Here is a 12785-nt window from a genome sequence, read left to right as displayed (position 1 = left end):
TAACAGGTGAGTATGACAGGTGAGTATAACAGGTGAATGACAGGTATAACAGGTGAATGACAGGTGAGTATAACAGGTGAATGACAGGTGAGTATAACAGGTGTATGACAGGTGAGTATAACAGGTGAATGACAGGTGAGTATAACAGGTGAGTATAACAGTTGAATGACAGGTGAGTATAACAGGTGAATGACAGGTGAGTATAACAGGTGTATGACAGGTGAGTATAACAGGTGAGTATAACAGGTGAGTATAACAGGTGTATGACAGGTGAGTATAACAGGTGAATGACAGGTGAGTATAACAGGTGAGTATAACAGGTGTATGACAGGTGAGTATAACAGGTGAGTATAACAGGTGAATGACAGGTGAGTATAACAGGTGAATGACAGGTGAGTATAACAGGTGAGTATAACAGGTGACAGGTGAGTATAACAGGTGAATGACAGGTGAGTATAACAGGTGTATGACAGGTGAGTATAACAGGTGTATGACAGGTGAGTATAACAGGTGAATGACAGGTGAGTATAACAGGTGAATGACAGGTGAGTATAACAGGTGAATGACAGGTGAGTATAACAGGTGAATGACAGGTGAGTATAACAGGTGAATGACAGGTGAGTATAACAGGTGTATGACAGGTGAGTATAACAGGTGAATGACAGGTGAGTATAACAGGTGAATGACATAATAACAGGTGAATGACAGGTGAGTATAACAGGTGTATAACAGGTGAGTATAACAGGTGTATGACAGGTGAGTATAACAGGTGAGTATAACAGAATGACAGGTGAGTATAACAGGTGAATGACAGTTGAGTATAACAGGTGAATGACAGGTGAGTATAACAGGTGTATGACAGGTGAGTATAACAGGTGTATGACAGGTGAGTATAACAGGTGAATGACAGGTGAGTATAACAGGTGTATGACAGGTGAGTATAACAGGTGAATGACAGGTGAGTATAACAGGTGTATGACAGGTGAGTATAACAGGTGAATGACAGGTGACAGGTGAGTATAACAGGTGAATGACAGGTGAGTATAACAGGTGAATGACAGGTGAGTATAACAGGTGAATGACAGGTGAGTATAACAGGTGAATGACAGGTGAGTATAACAGGTGTATGACAGGTGAGTATAACAGGTGTATGACAGGTGAGTATAACAGGTGAGTATAACAGGTGAATGACAGGTGAGTATAACAGGTGAGTATAACAGGTGAATGACAGGTGAGTATAACAGGTGTATGACAGGTGAGTATAACAGGTGAGTATAACAGGTGTATGACAGGTGAGTATAACAGGTGAGTATAACAGGTGTATGACAGGTGAGTATAACAGGTGAATGACAGGTGAGTATAACAGGTGAATGACAGGTGAGTATAACAGGTGTATGACAGGTGAGTATAACAGGTGAATGACAGGTGAGTATAACAGGTGTATGACAGGTGAGTATAACGGGTGAATGACAGGTGAGTATAACAGGTGAATGACAGGTGAGTATAACAGGTGAATGACAGGTGAGTATAACAGGTGTATAACAGGTGAGTATAACAGGTGTATGACAGGTGAGTATAACAGGTGAGTATAACAGGTGAATGACAGGTGAGTATAACAGGTGAATGACAGTTGAGTATAACAGGTGAATGACAGGTGAGTATAACAGGTGTATGACAGGTGAGTATAACAGGTGTATGACAGGTGAGTATAACAGGTGAATGACAGGTGAGTATAACAGGTGTATGACAGGTGAGTATAACAGGTGAATGACAGGTGAGTATAACAGGTGTATGACAGGTGAGTATAACAGGTGAATGACAGGTGACAGGTGAGTATAACAGGTGAATGACAGGTGAGTATAACAGGTGAATGACAGGTGAGTATAACAGGTGAATGACAGGTGAGTATAACAGGTGAATGACAGGTGAGTATAACAGGTGTATGACAGGTGAGTATAACAGGTGTATGACAGGTGAGTATAACAGGTGAGTATAACAGGTGAATGACAGGTGAGTATAACAGGTGAGTATAACAGGTGAATGACAGGTGAGTATAACAGGTGTATGACAGGTGAGTATAACAGGTGTATGACAGGTGAGTATAACAGGTGTATGACAGGTGAGTATAACAGGTGTATGACAGGTGAGTATAACAGGTGTATGACAGGTGAGTATAACAGGTGTATGACAGGTGAGTATAACAGGTGTATGACAGGTGCGTATAACAGGTGTATGACAGGTGAGTATAACAGGTGTATGACAGGTGAGTATAACAGGTGTATGACAGGTGAGTATAACAGGTGTATGACAGGTGAGTATAACAGGTGTATGACAGGTGAGTATAACAGGTATAACAGGTGTAGGACCTTCGACTTACCACAGAGTCCATTAGGGATGCTCCTGTGATGGTGTGGTGCTGACAGGTCATCCATGGACATCCTCTGGAAGGTGCCTCCCAGCTTGCCCTCCCTTTCCGCGGGCAGCTTGTGTATGTGGTTGTGGCTGTTGTGGTTGTGGCTGTTGTGGTTGTGGTGGTGGTCGGGACTACCTGCGCTCCCAGTGCTGGAGGTACTACTGCCATCCCCGACATCCCGAACTGTCCCAGTCCCGCCATTCAGGTTGGTGAGGCTGGACTGGGAGTCTATGGAGCTCCGGGAACCGACTCCGTTCCTCTCCTCATCCAGCATGAGGATGATCTCCTTCAGGTCCATGTTCTCCCGCACCACCCTCTCCTGGTTGGTCTCGAGCTCTTTGAGCTTTAGCTGGTAGGTACCCACCTCCTTCCACATGGCACTTGACGAGTACCGGCCAAACCGCTGCCACTCCCGGGACAGCTTCTTGCCCTTCTGCCGGTCGTCATCCAGGAAGCAGCAGAGCTCGCGCAGCTCGTTGTTGTCGTCCTGGAGCTTCTGGTTGATCTCCTTCAGGTTGCGGATCTCGTGCAGGTGCACCTGCAGCCTCCGGTTAACGTCTTTCATCATGTTGCCGTGGTCGATCATTAGGTTCATCTTCTCATTGTCCAGCCTCCGTAGGCGCTTGACCAGCTCCTCCTTGCCGCATCGCAGCAGCTCTTCATCCGGTAGCTGATTCAGGTCTGGCTCCTTGGGTCCCTCCGACAGGTTTTTAGCCATGTCTCCCAGCGCGGTCTGTGCTTTCTCCTCCGTCAGATATAAGGAGGGCAGTAAGCTGGATGTTTAGGCTCAACTAACCGAGTCTCAATTGCGGAATTGTATTGAAATGTGAATACATGATACGGAAATAAAGGTGGCACCTCGGATCAAAAAGTTGAATGAATCAAATGAAAATGCGATGTTGTCTACGTCAACCATTCAGAAGTCAGCAGGCAGTACACCCTCACCTGTCGTTCAAAAAAATAACTCGCGCTTGGTATTTGCAATTATTCGTTATCTTTGCATTTGTTCATAAATCGTGTCTATAACGTGTAAATATTGGTAAGATCCCGACAAAAAAATCAAGTGGATGTTTACCGATCAAAGCTCCATCACGTATCCCTCGCGTTGAGAACTGTCAGAGGAATCCTCCGCATTCCAACATTGCATGTGTAAATCCTGTTATGCACGTATGAAAGAAATCATCAAAAATAATTAACAATTCTGCTTCAAATCGAACATAAATATGCGTTTGGAAACGTTTTTATAAAAAACGAATTAATAGCACTCTATTTACTATTGCCGCATGTTGCATTTCCGAGACAACAGAAACGAATGGCTTTTACAACCGACACAGTGCTCGAGCTCTTTCAAAAATAAGCCTATTTCCCCGAAGTGGTGAGCGCCTGCACGCGCAGCAGAGTGAATACCGGAGCTCGCTGGGATTTAGCACCGTCCTCCACTATTTCCACGGACTGTAGCGCGTACTCGGGTTTGAAAAGGTTCAAGAAGCTCTCGATCAAGACAGCCAATCAAGAGGCAGGCCTGATCGTGCCTGCTCCACGCAAAGGATGTCACCGTCTTCTTAAAGGGCCAGTAAAGGAACTTCACTTCACACGTTATGAAAGACGTGAAAATGCATGATTTTCTTATAATTAAACATTTATACATTTATCAATAAATGATCAAACAGAATAATTGAGAAAATACACCACTATTCTTAATTTTGTTAAACATTTTTGTAATTTAAACTTTATTTAACTAGGCAAGTCAGTTAAGAGCAAATTCTTATTTACAATGACGGCCGACCCCGGTCAAACCCTATGGGACTCCCAACCACGGCCGGTTGTGATACAGCCTGGAATCGAACCAGGGTCTGTAGTGACGCCTCTAGCACCGAGATGCATCATTTATAGCTATGTGACCTGTTATTATCGTGTTATAAACATATTATAAACATGGTTTGGCCTAATAACCTATAGCACTATAATAAAGCACTATCTCCTGCTTTCAGTCTGCAGAATGTCTTCATCCTTTTAATTGCTATGTGAAAATGCTGATAGCTTTAGTGTACACTTCCTTGCCCTGGCATGTTGACCCAATTCAAACAATGGATACACTGTTTCCAAACTTTGTACTAATTACTGAATCATCAAAGCTGAGGCGGCAGAGGAAAGAAATGTTACACTTGATTGAGTTTGCACAATGCAACCCATCATAAAACTCTTAAGTAGAATTCTCCCACTTGCAATTCAGTCAACAGCAATTCATTCAACATGTATTTAAAATGACACTCATCTAGAGGTCACGAGTGTAAACAAGAACGTGGCAAAACATGAATGGTCTTTATTCCGCGGTTTTACAGCGACACCTTGTGGACAAAATTATTATTATTTTCTGGGGCTCAGTGATTTTGGCTAAATGATTCTACTAAAACCGGCTACATTTACTAAAACAGAAGCACTGAGGTAATAATGTTGATTCAAAAGTTCACCGAAAATTCACCGTAATTTCACAGATCTATGCGTCTCAAGCAAGTCTCAAGCAACACCTTTTTTGGTTACTACATGATTCCATATTTGTTATTTCATAGTGTTGATGTCTTCAATATTATTTTACAATGTAGAAAATAGTAAAAAATAAAGAAAAACCATTGAATGAGTAGGTGTGTCCAAACTTATGACTGGTACTATATATTGAATAAAACTATAAACATAACATGTAAAGTGTTGGTTCCATGTTTCATGAGCTGAAATAAAAGATCCCAGAAATGTTCCATACGCACAGAAAGCTTATTTCTCTCAAATGTGTTTATATCCCTGCTAGTAAGAATTTCTCCTTTGCCAAGATAATCCATCCACCTGACAGGTGTTGGCATATCAACAAACTGATTAAACAGCATGATCATTACACCTTGTGCTGGGGATAATAAAAGGCCATTCTAAAATGTGTGGTTTTGTCACACAACACGAGATGCCACAGATGTCTCAAGTTTTGAGGGATCGTGCAATTGGCATACTGACTACTGGAATGTCCACCAGAGCTTTTGCCAGAGAATTGAATGTTAATTTCTCTACCAAAAGCTTATTCTGAATGGCTGGGCCTAATGGCTGACCTATGCCTTCCCAGGCCCAGCCATGGCTGCGCCCCTGCCCAGCCATGTAAAATCCATAAATTAGGGCATAATGAATTTACTTCAAATGATTGATTTCCTTATATGAAGTATAACTCAGTAAATCCATTGGAAAAGTTTCACATTCTATTTATATTTATGCAAATATATGCGCAAGATTGGTAAACCATTGATGATGTGTTCATCTTGTTTTTAAGACAGTAAAGAAGAAAGACGGAATGAGTCAGATAAGAAATATGTTGAGTTGAAAGACGACGGCTAGTCATCTCCAGGTTCCAGTAGTCAGGCTGCAGCTTGTCCTCGGTGTCTGATGCTACACACCACTCCGCTCTTTGGTCTCAGAGTGCCAGTGTCCAGGATGTCAAAGGACTGGCCAGGCAGCAGCCTGAAGTCAAACCTCTGGAGCAGCTTGGCCATCACTACCTTCGCCTCCATCTGCAAACAACAGAGGGAATCTGGTGTGTGTGTGTGTGTGTGTGTGTGTGTGTGTGTGTGTGTGTGTGTGTGTGTGTGTGTGTGTGTGTGTGTGTGTGTGTGTGTGTGTGTGTGTGTGTGTGTGTGTGTGTGTGTGTGTGTGTGTGTGTGTGTGTGTGTGTGTGTGTGTGTGTGTGTGTGTGTGTGTGTGTGTGTGTGTGTGTGTGTGTGTGTGTGTGTGTGTCACCTGTGCAAAGCTCTGTCCCAGACATGAGTGTGGTCCCAGGGCGAAGGGGTAGTAGCAGTAATAGGGCCTTCAGGACAGAAACAAACACAGCATCCATAACATGTCAGTTAGCTCATAATCAGTTCAAATGTTGGAAAGAAACAATTAAACAATATTGGATCACTTACTTGGCAGTGTCTGGATGGAACCTCTCTGGGTCAAACTTCAGCGGCTCCTCAAAGAACTTATCCAACCGTCCACAGACGTATGAATTGAACTGTGAACAGAGAAGACCGGGGCAAACGTCAGATACAACAGTTAGAGTAGTGTACAGTAGAGACACGCCAAAATAGAGTAGTGTACAGTAGAGACACGCCACAATAGAGTAGTGTACAGTAGAGACATGCCAAAATAGAGTAGTGTACAGTAGAGACACGCCAAAATAGAGTAGTGTACAGTAGAGACACGCCAAAATAGAGTAGTGTACAGTAGAGACACGCCAAAATAGAGTAGTGTACAGTAGAGACACGCCAAAATAGAGTAGTGTACAGTAGAGACACGCCAAAATAGAGTAGTGTACAGTAGAGACACGCCAAAATAGAGTAGTGTACAGTAGAGACACGCCAAAATAGAGTAGTGTACAGTAGAGACACGCCAAAATAGAGTAGTGTACAGTAGAGACACGCCAAAATAGAGTAGTGTACAGTAGAGACACGCCAAAATAGAGTAGTGTACAGTAGAGACACGCCAAAATAGAGTAGTGTACAGTAGAGACACGCCAAAATAGAGTAGTGTACAGTAGAGACACGCCAAAATAGAGTAGTGTACAGTAGAGACACGCCAAAATAGAGTAGTGTACAGTAGAGACACGCCAAAATAGAGTAGTGTACAGTAGAGACACGCAAAATAGAGTAGTGTACAGTAGAGACGCGCCAAAATAGAGTAGTGTACAGTAGAGACGCGCCAAAATAGAGTAGTGTACAGTAGAGACGCGCCAAAATAGAGTAGTGTACAGTAGAGACGCGCCAAAATAGAGTAGTGTACAGTAGAGACGCGCCAAAATAGAGTAGTGTACAGTAGAGACGCGCCAAAATAGAGTAGTGTACAGTAGAGACGCGCCAAAATAGAGTAGTGTACAGTAGAGACGCGCCAAAATAGAGTAGTGTACAGTAGAGACGCGCCAAAATAGAGTAGTGTACAGTAGAGACGCGCCAAAATAGAGTAGTGTACAGTAGAGACACGCCAAAATAGAGTAGTGTACAGTAGAGACGCGCCAAAATAGAGTAGTGTACAGTAGAGACACGCCAAAATAGAGTAGTGTACAGTAGAGACACGCCAAAATAGAGTAGTGTACAGTAGAGACACGCCGCCAAAATAGAGTAGTGTACAGTAGAGACACGCCAAAATAGAGTAGTGTACAGTAGAGACACGCCAAAATAGAGTAGTGTACAGTAGAGACACGCCAAAATAGAGTAGTGTACAGTAGAGACACGCCAAAATAGAGTAGTGTACAATAGAGACGCGCCAAAATAGAGTAGTGTACAGTAGAGACACGCCAAAATAGAGTAGTGTACAGTAGAGACGCGCCAAAATAGAGTAGTGTACAGTAGAGACACACCAAAATAGTCAGTGAGGTGCTGACTAAAAGAAAGAACAACCTTGTAAATATGAACAAATATTTTTTATTCTTATTTTTTTAGTAGATGTTTTGGACACACCTACTCATTCGAGGATTTTTTTTTATTTTTTACAATTTTCTACATGGTAGAATAATAGTGAAAACATCAACACTATGAAGTAAAACATACTTGCCGAACGCTCTAAACACTGGGCTACCTGCCGCCTCAATAACCAGAAAAGTGTTAAACATATCAAAATATATTTGAGATTTGAGATTCTTCAAAGTAGCCACTTTTTGTCTTGATGACAGCTTTGCACACACTTTGCATTCTCTCAATCTATCTCTGAAGACCATCCAGTCTCAGCCTTCAGCTCCCCTCAACTCCTCCCATCTATCTCTGAAGACCATCCAGTCTCAGCCTTCAGCTCCCCTCAACCCCTCCCATCTATCTCTGAAGACCATCCAGTCTCAAAGCCTTCAGAACCCCTCAAAATATCCCAAATATCTTTTATTCCATCCAGTTTTTTAGCCTAGATGTTTTGGACACACCTCCCATCTATCTCTGAAGACCATCCAGTCCCACTGGATGCTCCCCTCAACCCCTCCCATCTATCTCTGAAGACCATCCAGTCTCAATGCCTTAAATCCCCTCAATGTCCCATCTTCTACTGAAGACCATCCAGTCTCAGCCATCAACAGCTCCCCTCAAACCCTCCCATCTATCTCTGAAGACCATCCAGTCTCAGCCTTCAGCTCCCCTCAACCCTCCCATCTAAACTATCAAGACCATCCAGTCTCAGCCTTGAGCTTCTTCAACCCCTCCCATCTATCTCTGAAGACCATCCAGTCTCAGCCACACTTTGCATTCTCTCCCATCTATCTCTGAAGACCATCCAGTCTCAGCCTTCAGCTCCCCTCAACCCCTCCCATCTATCATCCAGTCTCAGCCTTCAGCTCCCCTCAACCCCTCCCATCTATCATCCAGTCTCAGCCTTCAGCTCCCCTCAACCCCTCCCATCTATCTCTGAAGACCATCCAGTCTCAGCCTTCAGCTCCCCAACCCCTCCCATCTATCTCTGAAGACCATCCAGTCCCAGCCTTCAGCTCCCCTCAACCCCTCCCATCTATCATCCAGTCTCAGCCTTCAGCTCCCCTCAACCCCTCCCATCTATCATCCAGTCTCAGCCTTCAGCTCCCCTCAACCCCTCCCATCTATCTCTGAAGACCATCCAGTCTCAGCCTTCAGCTCCCTCAACCCCTCCCATCTATCATCCAGTCTCAGTCTCAGCCTTCAGCTCCCTCAACCCCTCCCATCTATCTCTGAAGACCATCCAGTCTCAGCCTTCAGCTCCCTCAACCCCTCCCATCTATCTCTGAAGACCATCCAGTCTCAGCCTTCAGCTCCCCTCAACCCCTCCCATCTATCTCTGAAGACCATCCAGTCCCTGTCTTCAGCTCCCCTCAACCCCTCCCATCTATCATCCAGTCTCAGCCTTCAGCTCCCCTCAACCCCTCCCATCTATCTCTGAAGACCATCCAGTCCCAGCCTTCAGCTCCCCTCAACCCCTCCCATCTATCATCCAGTCTCAGCCTTCAGCTCCCCTCAACCCCTCCCATCTATCTCTGATCCAGTCCCTCTTCAGCTCTTCAGCTCCCCTCAACCCCTCCCATCTATCATCCAGTCTCAGCCTCAGCCTCAGCTCCCTCAACCCCTCCCATCTATCTCTGAAGACCATCCAGCTCCCTCAACCCTCCCATCTATCATCCAGTCTCAGCTCCCCCCTCAACCCCTCCCATCTATCATCCAGTCTCAGCCTTCAGCTCCCCTCAACCCCTCCCATCTATCTCTGAAGACCATCCAGTCTCAGCCTTCAGCTCCCCTCAACCCCTCCCATCTATCTCTGAAGACCATCCAGTCTCAGCCTTCAGCTCCCCTCAACCCCTCCCATCTATCTCTGAAGACCATCCAGTCTCAGCCTTCAGCTCCCCTCAACCCCTCCCATCTATCTCTGAAGACCATCCAGTCTCAGCCTTCAGCTCCCCTCAACCCTCCCATCTATCTCTGAAGACCACCCAGTCTCAGCCTTCAGCTCCCTCAACCCCTCCCATCTATCTCTGAAGACCATCCAGTCTCAGCCTTCAGCTCCCCTCAACCCCTCCCATCTATCTCTGAAGACCATCCAGTCTCAGCCTTCAGCTCCCCTCAACCCCTCCCATCTATCTCTGAAGACCATCCAGTCTCAGCCTTCAGCTCCCCTCAACCCCTCCCATCTATCTCTGAAGACCATCCAGTCTCAGCCTTCAGCTCCCCTCAACCCCTCCCATCTATCTCTGAAGACCATCCAGTCTCAGCCTTCAGCTCCCCTCAACCCCTCCCATCTATCTCTGAAGACCATCCAGTCTCAGCCTTCAGCTCCCCTCAACCCCTCCCATCTATCTCTGAAGACCATCCAGTCTCAGCCTTCAGCTCCCCTCAACCCCTCCCATCTATCTCTGAAGACCATCCAGTCTCAGCCTTCAGCTCCCCTCAACCCCTCCCATCTATCTCTGAAGACCATCCAGTCTCAGCCTTCAGCTCCCCTCAACCCCTCCCATCTATCTCTGAAGACCATCCAGTCTCAGCCTTCAGCTCCCCTCAACCCCTCCCATCTATCTCTGAAGACCATCCAGTCTCAGCCTTCAGCTCCCCTCAACCCCTCCCATCTATCTCTGAAGACCATCCAGTCTCAGCCTTCAGCTCCCCTCAACCCCTCCCATCTATCTCTGAAGACCATCCAGTCTCAGCCTTCAGCTCCCCTCAACCCCTCCCATCTATCTCTGAAGACCATCCAGTCTCAGCCTTCAGCTCCCCTCAACCCCTCCCATCTATCTCTGAAGACCATCCAGTCTCAGCCTTCAGCTCCCCTCAACCCCTCCCATCTATCTCTGAAGACCATCCAGTCTCAGCCTTCAGCTCCCCTCAACCCTCCCATCTATCTCTGAAGACCATCCAGTCTCAGCCTTCAGCTCCCCTCAACCCCTCCCATCTATCTCTGAAGACCATCCAGTCTCAGCCTTCAGCTCCCCTCAACCCCTCCCATCTATCTCTGAAGACCATCCAGTCTCAGCCTTCAGCTCCCCTCAACCCTCCCATCTATCTCTGAAGACCATCCAGTCTCAGCCTTCAGCTCCCCTCAACCCCTCCCATCTATCTCTGAAGACCATCCAGTCTCAGCCTTCAGCTCCCCTCAACCCCTCCCATCTATCTCTGAAGACCATCCAGGCTCAGCCTTCAGCTCCCCTCAACCCTCCCATCTATCTCTGAAGACCATCCAGTCTCAGCCTTCAGCTCCCCTCAACCCCTCCCATCTATCTCTGAAGACCATCCAGTCTCAGCCTTCAGCTCCCCTCAACCCCTCCCATCTATCTCTGAAGACCATCCAGTCTCAGCCTTCAGCTCCCCTCAACTCCTCCCATCTATCTCTGAAGACCATCCAGTCCCAGCCTTCAGCTCCCCTCAACCCCTCCCATCTATCTCTGAAGACCATCCAGTCCCATCCTTCAGCTCCCCTCAACCCCTCCCATCTATCTCTGAAGACCATCCAGTCCCATCCTTCAGCTCCCCTCAACCCCTCCCATCTATCTCTGAAGACCATCCAGTCCCATCCTTCAGCTCCCCTCAACCCCTCCTATCTATCTCTGAAGACCATCCTGTCCCAGCCTTCAGCTCCCCTCAACCCTCCCATCTATCTCTGAACACCATCCAGTTGATTTCTATTTGCCAATATATTTTTCAACTGTGATGTTTCAAATGTTCTGAACCTTTTTATTCTCGTAGTTTCTACAGATTGTAAATTAAAGATACACATTTTTGCTAAGAGTATTAATATATTATTGTTCGATTGATGATGGCTTTTCAAATCCCCCAGCAATGCTTTTTCCAGAGTTAGCTCCAACTAAGTGTTGCAATTATTCAGCCATTCCTGAACCTGCGAACAAAAACAAGCTACATATGGGCAGTACCTGTAATGAATTTCCTCCTCTTCTTCCGAAGAGGAGAGGCGAAACGGATCAGAGGACCAATATGCGGCGTGGTAAGTGTCCATGGTTCTTTTTAATACGTTATGGTACACATGAACAACTGATTACAAAAAACAAGAAATGTGAAAACTCAAAACAGTCCTATCTGGTGCAAAGACAGAGACAGGAACAATCACCCACAAACACACAGTGAAACCCAGGCTACCTAAGTATGATTCTCAATCAGAGACAACTAATGACACCTGCCTCTGATTGAGAACCATACTAGGCCGAAACATAGAAATACCCAAATCATAGAAAAACAAAAGTAGACTGCCCACCCAACTCACGCCCTGACCATACTAACTAAATACAAAACACAGGAAATAAAGGTCAGAACGTGACAGTACCAAAACAAGTGATCTAATGATTCTGTCACTACAATTAATATAGTATAAAACCTATCAATTAAGTCACTGTACCTGAGACAGGTAGGTCATTTTCCCCAGGTCATCAAAGCTGATTTCCTGTTTCACCCCGATGACATCATCTACTTCTTGCTTCGCACTGGAGAAGTTATAGACACCAAGAGACTCAACCAACGTATTTTTTTATTATGGAAATGATTAATAAACAAAGAGGTATGATAAATCTACCCTGATTGATTTGATATTGACAAATGTTCCAAATATTCAGCATTTAGTGTTTTTTGTAATGATTTAAGTGACCATTCTGCTGTTGTTGCTGTTAGAAATACTAAGACAAACCCACGCTTTATTCGTAAGAGAAATTTGAAGAGTTTTAATGAGCAGGCTTTCTTTCATGATTTGTTTTATTTTGACTGAAGTAAAATTGATTCCTGATGTGGAAACTGACTGGAAATGATTTCATGATGGTTTTTTTTGCAAATAGTAAACAAACATCTCCCATTCCGCAGGTTCAGGGTTATAAAGGGCGGGATAATCCATGGGTTTCTTCTGAGCTGCCTTGTATTATTCACAA

At 45.2% G+C, this 12785-nt stretch overlaps 2 protein-coding genes across 5 annotated transcripts in view; both read right to left on the bottom strand.

The window, feature by feature from the left end:
* The window catches only part of LOC123995394 (coiled-coil domain-containing protein 85C-A-like), a 115011-nt gene extending 111152 nt beyond the window's left edge, over window positions 1-3859 (bottom strand). For all 4 annotated transcript variants that reach the window (XM_046298967.1, XM_046298968.1, XM_046298969.1 and 1 more), the window contains exon 1: window positions 2378-3859. In XM_046298967.1, coding sequence (XP_046154923.1) covers window positions 2378-3131 — 754 coding nt within the window. In that variant the 5' untranslated portion in view covers window positions 3132-3859. The remainder of the gene's footprint in view (window positions 1-2377) is intronic.
* Window positions 3860-5401: 1542 nt separating this feature from the next.
* On the bottom strand, window positions 5402-12751 carry LOC123995564 (cholesterol 24-hydroxylase-like). Its single transcript, XM_046299196.1, has 5 exons — window positions 12705-12751; window positions 12266-12350; window positions 6352-6440; window positions 6185-6251; window positions 5402-5958 (listed from the first exon to the last, which is right to left on the bottom strand). Exons 1-5 carry the CDS (start codon window positions 12749-12751, stop codon window positions 5806-5808), a joined length of 441 nt encoding a protein of 146 aa, XP_046155152.1. The 3' UTR covers window positions 5402-5805.
* Between the last annotated feature and the right edge of the window lie 34 nt (window positions 12752-12785).

Source organism: Oncorhynchus gorbuscha, linkage group LG14 (genome assembly GCF_021184085.1).
Source record: "Oncorhynchus gorbuscha isolate QuinsamMale2020 ecotype Even-year linkage group LG14, OgorEven_v1.0, whole genome shotgun sequence".
Lineage (NCBI taxonomy): Eukaryota > Metazoa > Chordata > Actinopteri > Salmoniformes > Salmonidae > Oncorhynchus > Oncorhynchus gorbuscha.
This window is presented reverse-complemented; position numbering and strand designations above follow the sequence as displayed.